Genomic DNA, 20,001 nt, shown 5'->3' with positions numbered 1-20,001 from the left:
CTTATAACTAAAGATTCACTTGAGGCAAAAGTGGGAAACTCACATTTCTTATAAATGATACCTCAAAGCTGTTTGGAATGCAGAAGCCAAGATAATTACAAAATCCATCATGCAGAAACACTGCAAATACAGAAAATTCAATGTTTAACTCAGTGATCAGTTTCCCTTAATTTATCATTGAGAGAAAAACAAATTGACCATTTACGAACCAAAACTCATTTTTTTCCTGTAAGTTATTCTTTCATTTAGTTCAAACTAAAACACTTTGACCATTAATACTGGGAAAGCATAGTAAAATATCAAAATATAAAATAAGGTAATATATTTTCATGCTAGGACTTCACATATGTGGTAATAGAGTGCAAATGAAAAGTGAAAAACTGGTCCTACTGGTTATAGGCAGGTAAATTCTCTTATTGATTTCCATTTTCATGATTGCATAGTTTACAGAATTTTACTTTTTTTCTTTCATTTATATTTATTATTTTTTTATTTTTACACAGTACTGGGGATTAAATCCAGGGCCTCACACATACTAGACAACTGTTGTAGCACTGAACTTTGCCCAGCCCATCTCTAAACATTTTGAGTGTTTAACAAATACATTTTATATGCTGTTGTTTTTAAAATTAAAAAATTCTCTCTCTCTCTCTCACTCTCTCTCGGAGATTATATATCCATATGTAGTCTCCAATAAAAATTCTTTGTATGGATGAATGTATGTGTGTGTGTGTGTGTGTGTATACACACACATAGATGCATATATTTATATGCATCTATGTGTCTGTACACATATAATATGTATAATATAATATGTATATTAAGATTATTCCTTGTTGATGTGTTTAAAAAAACACTATACTATATACTAGTATATAGGTTCATTTGAAACTAATATATGTATAATTATGTAAAAATAATTCAAACTCTTTGGAAGGGTTAAAAGGTAAAAAATACATACATATATATCTTGGTTCATAAAAATAATGTTTGTTTTCACAGTTATATGTATTTATGTGTGAAATGAAAATATATATGCCCCTGTTTATACAATGTGATTATAGTATACATACAGGTCTGTAATTTGCTCTTTTCCCCTTTCTCAGTATTTTAGCAAAATTTCTTATTATTTTCCTATAATTGAAACTATTTTAAAATTAAGTTTTATTGGTACATCATAATTATATGTAACAGTGGGATTCATTGTGAGAGATTTCTATGTGTACATAATATTGCGTCTGTACTGAACAAGTGCAGATTTTTTTTCTTGTCATTTTTCCCTAAACAATATAGTGTAACAACTACTTAGTGTTTATATCACATTTGGTATTACAAATAATCTAGAGAGGATTTAAAGTATACAAAAGGATGTGCTAGGTTATATGAAAGTATTGTGTCATTTTATAGAAGGGACTTGAACTCTGCAGATTTGGATATCCTTGGGCATCCTGGAACCGATTCCTCCATGGATACTCAAGAAATGAGTGTGGCAGCCTCCAAGTGGGAGAGCTATTCTTGCATATTTCCCAAGGGTCACAAAGAAGACATTGTTTTTATATTGCATGCTTTTGCAGAGAAAGTGAAATTTTCAGGACTGGTCCCCCTCTGGAAAGACACCTTTTCTCCATTGGCTCATCAGAGAGAAATAGACTCCAGAGATATTATGCTGTTTCTTTTGGGGTAATAAGGAAGATTTCATTTAAAGTTGGAGTGCTGATGGATAATAGGTATTTTGCCATGCTTTTTTTTTTTTTAAGTGTTTTAAGGTCATACTGATTGCAATTCACCTTGTCATTCCTGGTCTTCAATACATAAACTTGATTTTTAAACTGTGGAAACTACTGCTGCTGTGTTATCAGCATGGATAATAGCATAGTACCGTGGAAATGCACATTTACAGGTAACAAAGAAAGAAATGGATGCATTTTAAAAATTGGAGACAAAATAATGTTACCTGACTTATCTGACATTCTGTATGAAGCCACTTGGCAGAAGATGGTGGCATTTCCCTGAGTCACATGGGTCAGCCCTGAGCACCCATTTGTTTAGCTGCATAAGATGACTTCAGTGGTTACCACATGAATGACCACGTGCAAGTTAATAAGGCTCCTTTTCCACCTCACAAAAGAGAGGAAATTGTAACAGCCCACAAAGTTGCTGGGAGGAAGAAGGAGTAATGCATGAGGAGCTCTTAGCATAGCCCTTGGTGCATGGCAAATGCTCTGCCCACTCACTGTTTGCCTCTGTCTCTGTTGTATTATTGCTGGTCATATAATATCTTTATTATTCAGTAGTACAATAAAATGTGGTGAAAAACCATTATTACTACAATTAACAAAATTCCCAGGTGTCTTCAAAAGTGGACTATATTTAAGGTAAACAGCAAACTCAGTGCATTTCCTTTGTTTTATATTATTTATTTGCCACCGCCAGAGGAAGCCTAGTTGATGGTTTGTGAACTCAGAAAGCATGCCTATGCATCATTTTTGAAACAGGAAAATAATGTGGATATTTAATAGTGTGGATATTTACCCATAACTGTGATACAGTAAAGTTAGCAGTTTTGATAATGATGTTTGGCTTTTTTGTTTTGGTTTAATGCCTGCAAAATTACCCTGCCTATGGCTCCCAGAGGCCCTTCCCATACAGCATGTTCTGTAATCATATTACGGATCTAATAAACATCCATCTCTTATTGTAATAAACACTCTTTGTGAACAGCCTCATTAATGTGCTAAAATAATGTACCCAAGGGTATTTCCAACAATTTCATTGCAGCTCTAAAATTAGCTACCCTAACAGCTCTATTGGTGCAAAACCTGCCCTTTCAGCTGAAGGGTCAAGTCCCCTGCAGTGCTGTGCAGATCATGAAGGTGCATGGAGCAGAGCTCCCAGGAAAGGCACTTTGTGGGCAACAAAGTTCTATAGCATAAAGCTTTAGACAAAGTCTTGTTTTAATTTTAGTTCTGGATCAGTCACTTTGAATAAATGAACCATTCATTTAGAAAACTGAGACTTTACCTTCTGGAGTTCATGATAAATGTTTAGATAATAAAGCCTTAACTACCTTTAAACAATTTTATATAGAGAATTTTCTTCTAGAAGTTGTAAAAATTGCCTGGTTTGACAAATTTTTACTGTTAGAAGGAGGTTGACCTTATTTTATTAGCCTCCCAATTTTGCTATATCTATTTTGAATAGAAATAACCTTTTCTAAGAAAAAAATGTGTTATCTCCATTCTTTTTCTTTCAGAATATAGTCTCTACCTCAAATCTAGTCTTTAAGATAGGAATTATTTAGAAAGGAATTATTTTAAAATGAGGAGGACTTCATGTATTTTTTAATATCCTGGAGTTTTTAAATGGTAATTTTAATAGACTTCTAAATCATATAATTTTTGTAATATACTTCTGAATCTTAAAAACTAGAAAGTAACATTTCCAAGTTTCCTTGTTGAGAACCACAGGAAATTTTGAAAGTCTGTTCCTGGAGCTGTTGCAGGCAGGCTGAGCCCCTCCTGTCTTCTCCACCATTCCTTTTGGTAAGCCAGGTACATGTCACTATTGACACTACACAGCATGCCTAAGAAATCCTACCCCTTCCCTCCTCCTTTTAACATTTAGGGATAAGAAAGGCAGATTTATTTTCAGATATAAAATTTTAATTACAAACAGTACTTTGAGTACATTGTAGCATTTGGAACAATTTAGAAATGATTAAAGTAAAACTAAGCCTTCTTCCTCCCCCTGTATCCACTGTTTACATTTGACATGTTCATTCTTTTCACTGCTTATAATTGCAAGTACTTAAATCAGTGACTTTCATTTTTGAGTGTTTGCTCTCATTTCTATAAATAAGACTATAGTAAACATTTTGTAATATTGTGGGTATCTTTTCAAGTCATTGTTTATAAGTCATTTTCATTCTTTTTTAACAGCTGTATAGTTTTTCATGGTGTGAATATACCATTATTTTTTCAATTCAAACACCTCCTGATTCATGGTCATTCAGGTTGTTTCTAGTTGTCTGCTTTTATAAATGTCATACAGTAAATGTCTCCACTTTGTTTTTGTACTTCTCATTTTTCTTTTTAAATAAACTCCTAAAATGAGATGGCTAGATAAAAACATGATTTTATTTTAATAAATATTAATTACTATATAACTCCCTAAAAGATTCTAACAGTTTACATTCTCTTTAAAATGTGGAAATGTACCTGTTTTCCTATATCTTTTATCAGTGCTGCGTCTTCTGAGTCTTTTTAAAAATTTCTTGTGCAGAGGTAAAAATGACATCTCATAAACATTCAGTCTGGATTCTGTGGCTACAGCATTAAGAAACAGAAATGAAGTAAAGCCACATAAATGCAAAATATGTGTAACATCAAGGCATTATATTTGGATATGTAGAGAAGTAGATTTTTTTAGAACTGTGTAAATTATTGAGTGTAGCATCAGAATAGATAAAAAAATAAAGTTTCAACAGTTGTTAAAATTTGATCATCTTTAAAAATAAGAATCCACAGATCTAATTTTTTTTATTGCAGTGGGTAGAAAAAAGTGAAATGCCAATTCAACAAATAAATCTCATAAAGTATTTATACCCCGTAGAAATTCAAAGATGTCAATATACATATGATTATCAAAGCAAACATTGCCAGGCAATTCAGCCAGTGAGAATTTTTTATGTTTTAAAGTTAAATGTTGATTTCATAGGTATCTTAAAAGATATCCTTAATTAGAAATAATATTTCTATGGACTGTTTAATGACAGAATAGAATCAGATTTTCTGCACCTGAGGGAAAGAGGAAAACTTTTGCTCTTTATTTTCCTGCTAACATTTCTTTCATAAGCAATTAGAATGACTGTCAATTTGAAGAATAAATATTAGAATTCCATTAGTTACTACCAAAATCATCTTATGGAAAAAGAAAAAACAAAGTGGATTGTGATATTATGACATTCTGCATCTTCAAGAGCTGTCATTAAGATGATGCCAGGTCTAGATGGTCTTACATGTGAGTTCTAAATTTTCCAAGGAATAGACTCCTCCTGTGTTCCCTAAATGACTCAGAGTGCAGGATAATATGGAAAGCTTTCATGAAGTTGTAATAAGAAGTCTTAGAAAACATGTTAGAACACCTGAAGATTACTTTCACTTAGGATTGTAGGTAAGAAGTTTAAAAAAACAAAAAGTAATCGATTTTAGCAGTACGTCAAAGTACCCGTATAACCCAATAGAGTTTGACTGAGGAATTCATAAATAGTTCAAGCACTAGAAAAACATGATTTAATATTTAAGAGTTTAGAGAATAAATTGATACTACATGTTCAGCTGGCCATATTTCATTTTTTAAACTCCATTTGAGATGGAATATTACTTCAAACATGCTAAAAATTATTTCCTAGAAATCAATAGTAAACATTTTAAATAAAGGAGACTAAAAGCTTTTTCACTAAAATTGAAGAAGAGGAGCACCTTGTACTGTCACTAGTAGTCGACAGTGATAGGCAGTGGGTTATAGGAAATGCTGTGAGTTAAGAGAAGTAGGTCTTCAGCCTAAAAGTGATCATTGCTTGCAACTGGTAAGTTTTTTTTTTCCCTAGAAAAGAAGAAATTGAAATAAAAAATAGGTTGCTACTATAAAACAAATAAGATGATACGTAAGATCACATTGCACAGAAATCAATGTCTTTTCTTTTGATTGGCATTAACTTGAAAGCAAAATGAAAGAAAGTCCCTTTCACAGAAGTGACTAAAATCATACTATAAAAAGAACAAAAATAATCGTTAACAAGAAAATGTTTAAAGGACACAAAGTGTGACCTAAATAAATTCAGAGACATGTCAGATACCTAGTGTAAAGATTTATTACTATTAAAAAATTCTAAATTAAGATACAAATTAATTTTAACAATAATTCCATCCATGTGAGGGACGTGCCAAGAAAGTCTTGAACAGAAAGACTTCTTATGGCTTTTTCCACACATCCATCTTCTGTGTCTCACAAGACTTCTGCAAAGGAAAAGTGCAGGAATAAACTTAAAATAATGAATAAAGGGTTTGGAATCAGTAGCAGATTAAGATTTTGGTGTACTTCTCGTGGACAGAGGCAGATTGAAGCCTGTAAACAGTTAAGCAGGACTGAGGAAACCCAGCCCAAAAAACCCCACAGGAGGCTGCCATAGTTACAGTAGGTACTGACCTTGTACTGAAACCCACGCACCTCTGGCTCCAGGGGAGGTGAGGACAGTGGGGAGATTTTCAGAAGTCTTCACAAAGAGTAACCCCATCATCTGATCCCTCTTGTGCTCTTCACCAGTTTCTGCATGGCAAAGACAAAGCAGCCTAGGATGTATCCTTTGTCCCCTAAGGTGGTGCCAGGATTTTTCCCTAATGCAGCTGAAGCTGAAGAGAGAAGCTTTCTTTTTCTGCAGTGCAGTGGTGATGGAAGTGCTGGTGAGGATTCCCCAAGGAAAGCTTTTCAGATTCCACACCCCACTGTAGGGCTGTGCTACCTGCTGCCCCCTCCACAAGGGACCTGCAGTGGCATGCCTGCCATGGTGCTTGTGCTTTTTAGGAGTCCTAGATTTAGAACTGTAGCTGCAACCTGTACCCTGCGTTTCATACTTGTATATCCATGGCCTTAATCTCATCTCCAGGAGAACAGCCACGGCAGCTGTGGTGAGAGCAGCAGGACGACCATCTCTTTCAGGCCCTGTCATCTTGCTCTCCTCCTGGCCTCATTTTCTAGCTTCTCAGTCCTGCTGCTTCCTTGCTGCGCCTTAGAAATACCAAGCACAGGCCCGTCATGGGGCTTTTTCCCCCCCTCAACATTTTTATTACAAAAGTTTTCATACAGAGAAGTTGAAAGAATTGCATAGTAAGCCCTTATATAACCACCACCTACATTCTATAATTAACATTTTTCTATATTTTACCATTTTTTTCATCTATCCATCTTATTTTTTGGTACATTCTAAAGTGATGGCACAAGGTTTTTGAACTTGGCATTTTAACCTTGAAAGCCTCTTTCCCCCAATGCTAACCTGGCTCCTGCCCTCACTGCATTGGCCATTTTCAAGGGGAATTTCCTCAAAGAAACCTTTTCTAACAGCCCTGTCTAAAACAGGACTTAACCGGCCTGATGTTCTGTTACATGCCCATGCACTCATGGGCTACCTATCTCCAGCAAGGGCTGCAGGATAGAGGGACTACCTGTGTTGTGCATGCTGTTCCTTCAACATCAGGACCTTCTTGACACATGGGGTGCATGTAGCAGAGGCTTCAAGTTGTACACCTACATCCACTCTCCTTGTGATGCCATAGGAGTGACAGAGCTCCACCTCTGTCCATAGGATTCCACCTGGACCTGAGAATTGACATAAGGTAGATAAATAAGAGAAAAACTTTTAAATTTATTTAATACAAGCTTTATATTGCACAGGAGTCCTCTAAGGAAATGAGGCCTGGAAGAGGCCAAGCAGGTTACATCTGTACTGAAATGGACAAGGACAGTAAGTTGGGAAACTGTAATAAAGCAAAGGGGCTTGGGATAAGATAGTTAATTGGGTAGAAAAATAGTAAGGTAAGGGATAGCTTAATAGGGCTTGTTTATACCCAATTCCCTCAGCCTCAATTTTCTGTCTTTGCCAAAAAATAGTGTCCCATTTTTCACATGGGAATTCATCTGCTTTTAAGAAACAGCACCAAGGTCAGAGAGACCTTTAACTTAAATAGTGAATATGCTAGAGTGGCTTGTTAACTCCTTCAGCACCAAAATAAAGACTCCATTTTTCAGGTTCCCTTCCAGCTCAGTGGAACCATATGTTTGACCAAGGTCAGGCCAGTGAGAAGTGAACAGAGGGGATATGTGTCTCTTCCAGGTTCAGCTCCTAAAAGAGGCTGTGTGTATGCTTACCTGCCTTTCCCCCACTTCCTGCTGCCTAGGTGGGAAGAGCCCCCATGCACCTCAGGTTTGCAGAATTGGCCTCTGCAACCTAAGTGCAATTCCTTACCCTCCTTCTCAGAGAAGTTCTCCGCCTTCTTGGAGCTCTCTCAGAGGGAGCCTTACTACTCAGAGACGTGTGTTTTTCTACAGCTAGACTAGCTTGGTCCTTCTGTGAGTTCTTCATACCTATTCACAACCTCTGCCCAAACCCACGTCTCCTCGGGAAGTGATGTGAATCACATTTTCCTTCTTTTTTGTTTAATAATCTAAGCTGTTTAGTCACTGTGGCTTTCTTGCGCCACCAAGCCAATTCCCATTTCTTTCTCAGGCTGTCCTCCCTGACAGTCTCACTGCTGATCTCTAAGCCTCAAGATCCCTAAGCACTTCAACTCATTTACCAGTAGAAAGTGTTCTTTCCCTTCCAAAACCATATCTGAGTCTGATGCCTTCAAGTGTCTCCAACCAGAATATTTCATTGCATAAATGTACCCTCTACTCCCTGCTATCTCACATGCATAGAGACATGTTAACTGTCATGCCATTCCACTTCAAATGGAGCTCAGGAGGGGCTGTAGCCCTGGCATTCCTGGCATGTACATTTCAGTGCACTGTCAGCAGATCAGAGAGTGCCCATCAGAATGTTCTGTCCCCAGCTCTGTTTCATAGGGTGCTTTGTAATTCCCTATTCTAGCTCCAGTCTTGTCCATGCCCAAGTGCTGTCTTATTTGAACAAATTCTTTTCCCCCTTTCTCTCTGGCTTGTCCTCCTGGGTAATTTGCCTCAAGATGTTATGCAAATCACAATATGCCTTCTTTATCACATGGGATGCTTCAAACCTGTTTTGTAGCCCCATCTTCCTTGCTACTCCAGACATTCCTCCTTTTCTCAGGTTCTGTTCCTATCAAGTTCATTGCTGATGCCATTTCTCCTTGTCTTTTTCCTTCTGACACAATTGGAAACCTGAACAGTATCAGGAAGCATTATCTATGTCACTCAAGAAATCAAATCATTTTTCTGTTGTTGTCGTTTGAGGGTACAGCAATTGACAAACCATATGCTTAGAAAGAGGCACTCTGTAACCTGAGGGCATCATTCTAGAAGTGAGGAATTTAGTAGGATGAGGCTCTAGAGAGCTCCTGCCAGACTCAGTTCAGTGGTAGACATGAGTAATGAGAACCTGCCCTCAACCTGCCAGAGGAAAAAAAAATGGGAAGTTTAGGTTTTTACATGAGATCTTCCAATTATTAAATTTTGGAAACTTACAGTAAGTATTTAAAATGCCACTGATCGAATAGTACAAGTTGGTAGAGACCAATTTTTCTAAGGGCCTACCATTTTACATCTTTTCTGTCAGGTCTTTAAGCTCTTGTCCTACATCTATAGCTACTTTCTTTTCATTTCTGTGTAATGGCTTATGTCTATTTTAGTGTTCCTGTTGTTACTATCTCATCAAATTATTATTTGCCTGGAAATGTATGACTGTCATTGTGTTTTCATAAAGATCATATGTTCACATTTTCCTCTACAGAATAGTTTGTTGTCAAAAATCATTGGGACAGTAATATTTGGCGTATAAATGCTTACATTATTTGTAGTTTACATTACTCAAGGATATCTCTGTATACTCTTCTTGTCTTTGGGTGTCTTGCCAATGCAGCATGTGTATTGGTACATTTATTTAGCACATGTTTACTGGGTGTCTCCTCTGTATCAGGTTCCCAGAAGAGGTCAAGTCAGCTTTTATGGGCTGAGCCAAATGAATGGGTGTGCTCATTTCTGAGAGTGACAGTTGGTCTGACTAATGAAAAGAGAGCTGTTCTGCAGAACAACAAAGTGGGTTTGATGGTGAGAAAGGCAGTGGGAATAAGATGAGGGTTTTTTGGTGTGTGTACTGGTGGCCACAGAGGACTCTGAGATGGTGGCATTTGGATCGAGCTATGACTTATGTGGAACTGCTGTTGTGAAAATAGACAATGGACAGCAGACCAAGGAATTTGCAGATGCAAACACCTTGCATGGCACCATGCTTGGTAGGCTTAGTTAAGGAAGCCCAGACTGGTTAGGGCATAATGGGCAAGTGCAGTGATGGGCATAGGAGCACAGGAGGAAAAGCCAGGGCCTGGGACACGGAGGATCTTGTGGACCATAGCAGTGTCTAGTGTGTTCAAAATGCAACAAGAAGAAAATAGAGGCTTCAACAAGGAAGTGATGTAATCTAAGTTTTCAAAAAGGTTTCTGTGGCTCCCATGTGGAAATGGATTGCAGGGGGGCGTGTGTGGAAGCATAGTGGGGCGTTTGGTTACTTCTTGGGTGGATATCTCAAAGCTACATCTCATCCGAGAGAATCCACCTGAACGTCTAAAATAGTGCAGTAAGTGACATGATCAGGCCAAAGCTTTTCCATAAAATTTAGCATCTTAGTGTTCACTTTTAATATATTTATCTTCTGTTGTTCTTAAACTTGGCCACTTCCATATAACTGTTTAAATATTCTTCTGCCTTTATGTTTATGGCTTTTAAAAGGAGCTATGGTTTTCCATATTTTAGTTCCTGACAAGGAGACCATGAAATACATTATGAAAGTTAGGACAGTATAGGAATCTCAGAAGTCAAGGCCCATTTTTCCTATTTGTAATTTTTTATTTGTTGGGGAATTTTTTTAAAAAATCCTGAATGCAACATACAAACTTATGACCAAATAAATAAAGGTAGTGGCAGGTTTTATTTTAAGTTTCCACATTTAAGAATGTAATACGCCTGGAGGTCAAAGGAGACTGAGGTTTCCCTATTTCTCAAGGGAAATAGGGACAGTAATATTTCCGTGCATTGTCTGGAATTACCACGTTCAAATGTGATGTGAATCACATTTTCCTTCTTTTCTGGTTGATAATCTAAGCTGTTTAGTCACTGTGTCTTTCTTACGCCACCAAGCCAATTCCCATTTCTTTCTCAGGCTGTCCTCCCTGACAGTCTCACTGCTGATCTCTGATCCTCAAGATCCCTAAGCACCTCAACTCATTTACCAGTAGAAAGTGTTCTTTCCCTTCCAAAACCATAACTAAGTCTGATGCCTTCAAGTGTCTCCAACCAGAATGTTTCATTGCATAAATGTACCCTTTTCTGCTGCCCCTTCAGCTAAGTTTGGCAAGAGTGATACATGAAAATAAAAAGGAACAGGACTGATGGTCTAATGTGAAGGCTTGTTAAAGATGCCCTAACAAACAGAGGGATTCCGTTCTTCAAATGCTTTTAGGCAGCATAAAAAGGGCAGGAAATGTTGTATTATTATTTTTTTTTCCTTTTTTGTTAATATATTCTCTTCTTTGAAAATAAATATCCCCATGTAATTTTTGACAAAACACTGTACCAGGCAATATTTTAAAAATAGACTGCATAATTAAAAAGATTTTAAAATGCATGGTATTGCATAAATTGAATAAAGGGACTAGTAAACACAGTACAACTGTGATTTTAGATTACTATAAAACAGTTCTTAAAATTCAAATGTAAGTTTACTTAGGAATATTTCCAAGTCGTACATATGCATGTCTGTATTCATATCTCATCTCTCTCACTTAGTATTTGAGGTGGCTAATAAGAATGTTTGCAAGAAAGTTAGCATCAAAAAAATACAGGATAATAAAATCAGAGAAAGTAAAGGATGACAAATGGGAATATCCAGCCATGGTTTTGGTTTTGAGAGTCTTGGTTGTTAGACAAAAATGGGAATGCAGTCACTTATAAAATGTACATTTTCTAGAAGTAGGGAGGGCCACAGTTTTTTAGGACTTTTGTTCAGAAAGAATACTTTTCATTGGTCCTGCATTAGAGGGGCATTTTGTGATGGTATGTGTTTTTGGTACTACCTATTATTTATTAAGCATATTATGAACTGAACCTTGTCTTTTGAAGAACAGATGTTTTAAGTCAATATCAGCTTTCATCAGTTTTTCCTCTCAAAATTATGCTTTAGCAGCCATATCGGAGAAATATTTCCTCTACCTAAGGTCAAAAGTATTTTTTTCCTGTCTTCTCTTAGAAGTCTATGGTTTTAGCTTTTTTTAGAGTGCTAACTCTAGGCTTAGCACTCATTTTGAGTTCATTTTGCTAAATGATGCAAGGTATGAATCAAAATTTTCACATTGTTTATTTGTCAAAAATGTGTCCTCAACTGCATTGTCATTGACCTTGGTCAAAACTCAGTTGCTTGTGTTCATCTGAGTCTATAAGTGTGCTCTTCTTCAGATTTGTTTTGGCTGTCCTTTTGCATTTTCATGTGAAACTTAGAATCAGCTTATCAATTTCTACCAAAAAAAAACCCTTTGGCATTTCAGCTGAGATTATATTGAGTCTATGTATTAATTTGGGGAGAATAGTCATCTTAACAATTTTGAGTCACTTGGCTGATGAGCAAAGTGTATTCCTCCATTATTTAGGTCAATTTTAATTTTTCTTACCAATATTTTGTAGTTTTCTAAGTATAGATCTTTTCATCTTTTCTCAGGCATATCTCTAAGGATTTCTAAATTTTTGATGCTGTTTTACTGGTACTGTTTTAATTCTAATTTCTGATTGTTGTTTACATGCAAAATACAATTAATTTTGTGTGATGCTTTTAAACCTTTTAATTTTGTTGAACTCACAGACACTGGTAGTTTGTTTATAAATTACATGTGTTTTTTTTTTAATACAGAGAATCATTCTTCTTCAAATAAAATAACTTCTTCCTTTCCAGTATGGATATTATAGGGCAGAGGTCTGGATGGGAGGGAGGATGCACTGATTTCACTGGCCAGAATGTCCCAAATAATGGCCAGTAAAAGTGGTATGAAAAGGCATCCTTTTTGTCTGCCAGATCCCAGGGGAAAGGATTCTGTCTCTTACATGCCATTTATTAGGTTGAGGAAGTTCCCTGCTACTCCTAGCTTGCTGATTTTTTGTTATAAATAGGTACTGGTTATTGTCGGGTATTTTTTCTGATGAGATGGTCATGTGGTTTGGATTATGATGTGGCAGGTTAACTTGTGTCTTCCAAAAAAAGATAATAGTGAAACTCTGACCTCCAGTATTCCAGAGTGTCCTTATTTATGAACAGAGTTCTTGCAGATAGAATAAATTGAGGTCACACTGGAGTATGGTGGGTCCCTCATCCACTATGACTGAGACAAAGACATGAGAGAGAGGCCCTGTGAAGTTAGAGGCAGTGGTTGGAATTATGTGGTTACAAATCAAAGAAGAGCTGGGGCTCTAGGACTGTGAGCTGTAAGAGGCAAAGAAGGGTGCGTCCCCAGAGGTTTAGGAAGAAGCAAGGCCCTGCCAACACCTTGCTATCAGATATCTAGTCTCCAGAACTGTGGGACAAAAAGTTTCTGTTATTTTAAGCCACCTAGTTTGTGGCACTTTGTTAGGGACGCTCTAGGCAATGAATAAATATGGTATGTTACATTGATAGGTCTGGGTGTTTGTGTTTTTTGAGATGGGGTCTTCCTGTGTTCCCTGGCTGGTCTTGAACTTGTGGACTCAAGAAGTCTTTTTTTCTCAGCCTCCCAAGTAGCTGGGTCTACAGGTGTGTGCTGCTGTGCCCAGCTACATTGATAAATTTTTGAATGTTGAACTATACCTGCATCCCTAGAACATTCTACACTTAGTTGTAATTATTGTTTAATATAATGTTGAATTTTATGTGTTATGATTTTATTTAGAAGTTTTACATCTATATTCATGAGGGGTCTTGTTCTATAGTTTATTCCTTCTGTTGTCTTTGGTGGTGTCAGAATGTCATTGATCTAGGAGAATAAGTTATAATTAATTCCTTCCTCTTCAGTTGGCATGGAGACTGTGTAGAATTGGTATTTTTAGTCGTTTCATTGAGAAATAATTCACATACCATAAAATTAACCCTTTGAAAGTGTATATTTCAATGGTTTTGATGTTTATTGTGCAACCATTATCTAATTCCAGAATTTTTTGATCATTCCTCAAAACAACCTCAAACTCATAAGAAATTAGTCTCTATTCCCTCCCCTTTACAACTCTAATCTATCACTAATGTACTTTTTGTTTCTATAAATTGGTCTGTGCTATGTGTTTTATTTGGAAGTATATAAAATGTGATGTTTTCATCTTTCTTTTAGCCTAGTGTACCAAGCTCATTCATGTTTGTAGCATGTATAAGTACTTCATTCCTTGCTACTACTGAATAATATTCACCATGTAAGTGTACCATGTTTGTGTGTCCATTCTTCAGTTGATGGAGTTTTCAGTTGCTCCCACTTTTGGGGCTATTATGAGTAATATCGCTCTGAACATCTGTGTACAAATTGCTACATAAATATACACTTCTTTCTTGTGAGTATCTGTCTAGGTTATATGTCAAAACTGTGTTTAACCTTTTGAGGAACTGCCAGACTATTTTCCTGGGTGCCTGCTCCATTAACATTCCCATTAACAGTGTATGAGTGCTCAAATTTCTCCAAATCCTAGCCACCTCCTGGGTTATTTTCTATTTTGAATATAGTGGAGTAGTATTTCATGATGGACACAATTTATTTATTTATCTATCTATCTATCTATTTATTTATTTATTTATTTTCTGGTGCTGAGGATCAAAACCAGTGCCACATACATGTAGGTAAGTGATCCACCACTGCCCCACAACTGCAGCTGCTGAGGATCAAAACCAGTGTCACATACATGTAGGTAAGCGATCCACCACTGCCCCACAACTGCAGCCCTTTTTATCATAAAAGGCCACACTTGTAATCCCACCAGCTCGGGAGGCTGAGGCAGGAGGATAGCAAGTTTAAAGCCAGCCTTAGCAACTTAGTGAGGCCCTATAGCAACTCAGAACCCCCAAAATAAAATATAAAAAAGGGCTGGAGAGATGGCTCAGGGGTTAAGTACTCCTGGGTTTAATCCCTGGTACAAAGTAAAATAAAATGTGCTGAGACAATTTAAGGAATCCACCTCTGATCCCTCTGTGTTCTTTGCTCTAAAAACCCTATCAAGTCTCTAGTCTGACCCTATTTGTCTCCCATCTCTCAGGGATCATTACCAGGTGTCTAGTAGTTTTACTTTTAGTGCATTAAAGTTATACAAAATATTGGGGTTCATTTTGACTATTCAAAAATGCATATAACATGATTTTTCTCCATTTAATCCACAGTATTACCTCCTTTCCTCTTCTCCCTCCTCCAATCCCTTTTCTCTATTCTGGTATCGATTTTATTAATTAATTGATGCATTATAATTGCATATAAAGTTGATATATATTGTGTTATATTCATGTGCACCCAGTGTGATTTGGTCAACTTCATTCTCTTCCTCTTCCCCATTCCCACCCCTTCTTACTTCCCATTGATCCCCTGCTTCTGCTTTACTGATCTTCCTTCTATTTTTTGTGAATTTCCATTTTTTTATTCCTTTTTTCTTTCTAGCTTCTGTATCTGAGACAAAACATTTGACCTTTGACTTTCTGAGTCTGCTTATTTCATTTAGCGTGATGTTCTACATTTCCATCCATTTAACAGCAAATGGCATAATTTCACTCTTCTTTGTTGTTTAGTAGAACTCCATTGTGTATATTTACCACTTTTCTTTATTCATTTGTCAGTGGGCACCTAGGCTGGTTTCTTAATTTGGCTGTTGTGGATTGTGCTGCTATAAACATGGGTATGCATATATCACTATAATATGCTGATTTTAGTTCTTGTGGATAAATACTGAAGAGTGAGATAGCTGGAACATACAGTGGGTTCTATTCCTAGTCTTTTGAGGAATTTCCATACTGCTTTCCAAAGTGGTTGTACTACTTTGCAGTCTCATCAACAATGTAAAGTGTACCTTATTTCCTCCCATCTCTTTGCCAACAGTTATTGTTGTTTATATTCCTCCTCCTTTTTTATCTTTTGTAATGGGGATTGAACCCAGGGATGCTTTGCCCCTGAGCTACATCCCCAGCTCTTTATTTTGAGGCAGGGTCTCACTACCGTCTTTTGCCTATTTTATGAGTGGCTTATTAGTGGACTTGGTGTTAAGTATTTTTTAGTTCTTTATATATTCTGGATATTAACCCCCTATCAGAAGAGTTGCTGGCAAAGATTTTCTTCCATTCTATAAGTTCTCTTTCTTTTTTAAATTTTGATATGTGTAGTCTTTTTAAAATTTATTCTAATTAGCTGTACATGGTAGCAGGATGCATTTTGACATATTGTATCGAGCACAACTTCTCATTCCTCTGGCTGTTCATGATGCAAATGTAAGCTCTCTCTTCATGCTCTTGTTTCCTTTACTGTTCAAAAGCTTTTTATTTTAATGATATTCCTATTCTTAGTTTTATTTCTTGAGCTTTTAGCAGTTTTGTATTAAGGAAGTTAATGCCCAGGCCATTGGAGTGTTGCCTCTGTGTTGACTTTTCACAATTTCATGTTCCTGGTCTAATTCTTAGGTTTTCAATTTACTTTGAGTTTTCCCAGTGCAGTTTATTTAAGAGGCCATCTTTTCTCCAATATATGCTTTTGGCACTTTTGTCAAAGATTGGATGACTGTATTTATATGGATTTGTCTCTGTGACTTCTAGTCTATTCCAGGGGTCTTTGTTTCTATTTTTTTTTTTTTTTTTGCCAGTACAATGCTATTTTTGTTACTGTAGCTTGTAGTATAATTTGAAATCCATGTATTGTTATACCTCCAGCCTCACCCTTGTTGCTTAAGATTGCTTTGGCTATTCTGGGTTTTTGATATAAATTTTAGGACTGTTTTTATAATCCTTTGTTCTGTGAAGAATGTCATTGGTATTTTAATGGTGACTTATAGATTACTTTTGGTAATATGGCCATGTCGGTGGTATTAATTTTACCATGAACCTGGTAGACCTTTTAAGGTCTTCTTTAATTTCTTTCTTTAGTGTTTCATAATTTTCATTGTGGCGATCTTTCACCTCCTTAGTTAGATTTATTCATAAGTATTTTTTGAGATTATTGTAACTGGAGTAATTTTCCTCTCAGCAGACTCATTTTTGGAGTATAAGAAAGCCGTTGATTTATGAGTGTTGTTCTTGAATCCTGCTACTTTGCTGACTTTGTTTATCAGATCTAGAAGTATAGAAGTTTGTTGCATTGATCCTTTGTTAGGGTTAGGGTTAGGGTTATTAATTATATTATTATTAGGTTATTATTAGGTTATTAGTCTGCTTATTTCATTTAGCGTGATGTTCTACATTTCCATCCATTTAACAGCAAATGGCATAATTTCACTCTTCTTTGTTGTTTAGTAGAACTCCATTGTGTATATTTACCACTTTTCTTTATTCATTTGTCAGTGGGCACCTAGGCTGGTTTCTTAATTTGGCTGTTGTGGATTGTGCTGCTATATGTTGCAAAAATCATGTATATAAGCCCTGAATTAAAAATGATAAATGAAACTTCATCAAATTTAAAATATTTTGTGCTTAAAGAATGCTATTAAGACAGTAGAAGAGAACCTGCAGAATGGAAAATTGTTTTTCTAAAATCATATTTAAAACATAAAGAACTATCAGAACTCAATCATAAAAAGTCACATGCTATATTGATTTTTTTTGCACATGATTTATTTTAAAAATGGGCAAAGGATTTGCACAGCTATTTCTCCAAAAAAGATATACAAAAGCCCAATAAGCATGTGAGAAGATTCAGCATCATTAGCCATTAGGAAAGTACAAATGGAAACCATACTCCATAGCTACTAGGAGGGCTGAATGCAGAAGTCAGATAATAACAGGTATTGGTTAGGATGTAAGGAAACTGGAACTCTCAGACATTGTTGTTGCAAATTGCAACTTCAGAAAACAGCCTGGCAGTTCTTCAAAAGGTTAAATATAGAGTGACCACATGACCCAGCAATCCCACTCCTGGGTATATACCCCAAAGAAACAACACAGGCTTGCACAAAAATAGGTACACAAATGTTCACAGCAGCATTATTCAGAATAGCCTAAAATTGAAAACTCTCAATGTCCACCAGCTTATAAATATGTAAACAAAATGTGTTACTTCCATTCTATGGATACATGCTACAACATGGATGAACCTTGAACACGTGATTCTAAGTGAAAGAAGCCAGTCACAGAGGATCACATTTTATAGGATTTTTTGTATCTGAGATATCCAAAATAGGTAAATTCATTGAAACAAAAAGCACAGGAAAAGGGGGGTAGCAAAATCTTACTAAAGTGTATAAGATTTCTTTTGGGGATGATGAAAATGTTCTAAAATTCATTGAAGGGACTGGATATATAGCTCAGTGGTAGAGTGTGTGTTTAGTGTGGCATGGCCCTGGGTTCAATCCAGAGCACCAAAAATAATTTTAATAGGTTTGATTGTATTAATGGTTGCATGATTGTGAATGTACTAAAAACTGTTGAATTATACATTTTGGGTGAATTATATGGTATAAATATTACATCTCAATAAAGATATTGCAGATAAAATAAAAACTAAAAAATAGATTAAAATGTTTATAATATGATTACTATTTCATGTTGTATCTTTTAGTGTACATAGAACCAATGCTCTGTAGAGTCAATGATGATTTGGATGCAGAAAAGGCTAAAATATTCCTTAATATTCTCTAAAAAGTGGATTTTCCCTAAGCAAGTTACAGGTAAATGAGAATCTAAAGGAACTTGCCCCTGAAAAATCCATCAACACCTTCCCCCCATAAATAGAGATGAATCCATGCATGTGCCAGATGTAAAATACATCTCCATCCTCTACTAGTTCTGCTCATTTTTTCCTTTGGTTAAAAAAAGGACTTCTTTTGATTTTGTGCCATTAGCCTTGTGTTTGAGCTATCCTATAACTTTACAATAGATTCATTTAAAAAAATATTCAATTAGTCAAACTTTCTGCTCAGACAGATGTTCTGAGCCAACTTTTACTGTATTTTTTGAGGAATACCAACGTTATCTTCAATGGAATTTAAAGTATCCTATTTGTTACTTTTCAGCTTCCTAGTGAGGATCCTGAAATTTTTGAGGTTTCATCCAAGTGTCTGTCTATACTGGTTCAGCTGTATGGAGGGGAAAACCCAGACAGCCTGTCCCCTGAAAATGTGGAATGTTTTGCTGATTTGCTGATGTCCAGGGAGGATCCAAAGGAGCAGAAGCTTCTGCTGAGGATTCTCAGAAGGATGGTGAGTCCAAATGGAAATCAGGAGTATGATGTTGGCTTCCATGTCAGCCTCGTGAACTGGGAGGAGTTTCTTAGACCTCATTTCAAATTTCCAGAAAAGTTGGAAGAGTAGTAAAACAACTATCACTTATCTTTCTCACAGTCACCTATTTTTAATATTGATCATTTCCTATTTGCATACATATGCATTTTTTCATAAACTGCTTGAGGGTAAGAGGTTGCCTTCATACTCTTGAATTCATAGCATGTATTTCTTTTTTAAAAAAAACAATATTCTCTTAACTATACTAGTATTCAAAATCAGGAAATTTAACATTGATTCAGTTCTTTTACTACTCTGACATCCATATTCTAATTATGTCAACTATTCTAATAATTTATGTTTTTTTCTAATATTAAATACAGTCTGGGATTCTATTTTTATTTTTGTTGTGGTACTAGAGATTGAACCCAGGGACACTTTACCAGTGAGTTTCATCCCCGGGCCCCCCTCTTTTTTTTTTTTTTTTGAGATAGGGTCTCCTTAGTTGCTGAGTGCCTAAGTTGCTGAGACTAGTCTCAAAATTTCTATCCTCCTGCCTCAACCTCCACAGTTGCTGGGATCATGGCTTGTGGCCATCATACCTGACCAGGATTGTGTATTTTAATCTGGAACAATCTTACAGTCTTTCTTTGTCTTTCATGACATTTTTAAGAATATAGGCTGATATTATGCAACATCTCCTTCAATTGGGGTCTGTCTGATGTTTCTTCATGATTAGATTCATGAATACCTCAGTAGTGATATTGGTCCACCACATCCAGAGGCTCATGATGTTTTCCCCTTACTGGTGATGTTAATTTTGATCACTTAGTTTAATCAATGTGTAGTTGTATT

General features: G+C 36.1%; 1 protein-coding gene across 1 annotated transcript in view; it reads left to right on the top strand.

Moving 5' to 3' along the window:
• Ulk4 (unc-51 like kinase 4) overlaps positions 1 to 20,001 on the top strand; it is a 516,944-nt gene that overhangs the window by 390,843 nt on the left and 106,100 nt on the right. Inside the window, exon 36 of the mRNA XM_071600065.1 lies at positions 18,940 to 19,125. Within this exon, the coding sequence (XP_071456166.1) occupies positions 18,940 to 19,125 (186 nt within the window). The remainder of the gene's footprint in view (positions 1 to 18,939; positions 19,126 to 20,001) is intronic.

The sequence above is a fragment of the Marmota flaviventris genome, chromosome 1 (genome assembly GCF_047511675.1).
Source record: "Marmota flaviventris isolate mMarFla1 chromosome 1, mMarFla1.hap1, whole genome shotgun sequence".
Classification (NCBI taxonomy): Eukaryota; Metazoa; Chordata; class Mammalia; order Rodentia; family Sciuridae; genus Marmota; species Marmota flaviventris.
This window is presented reverse-complemented; position numbering and strand designations above follow the sequence as displayed.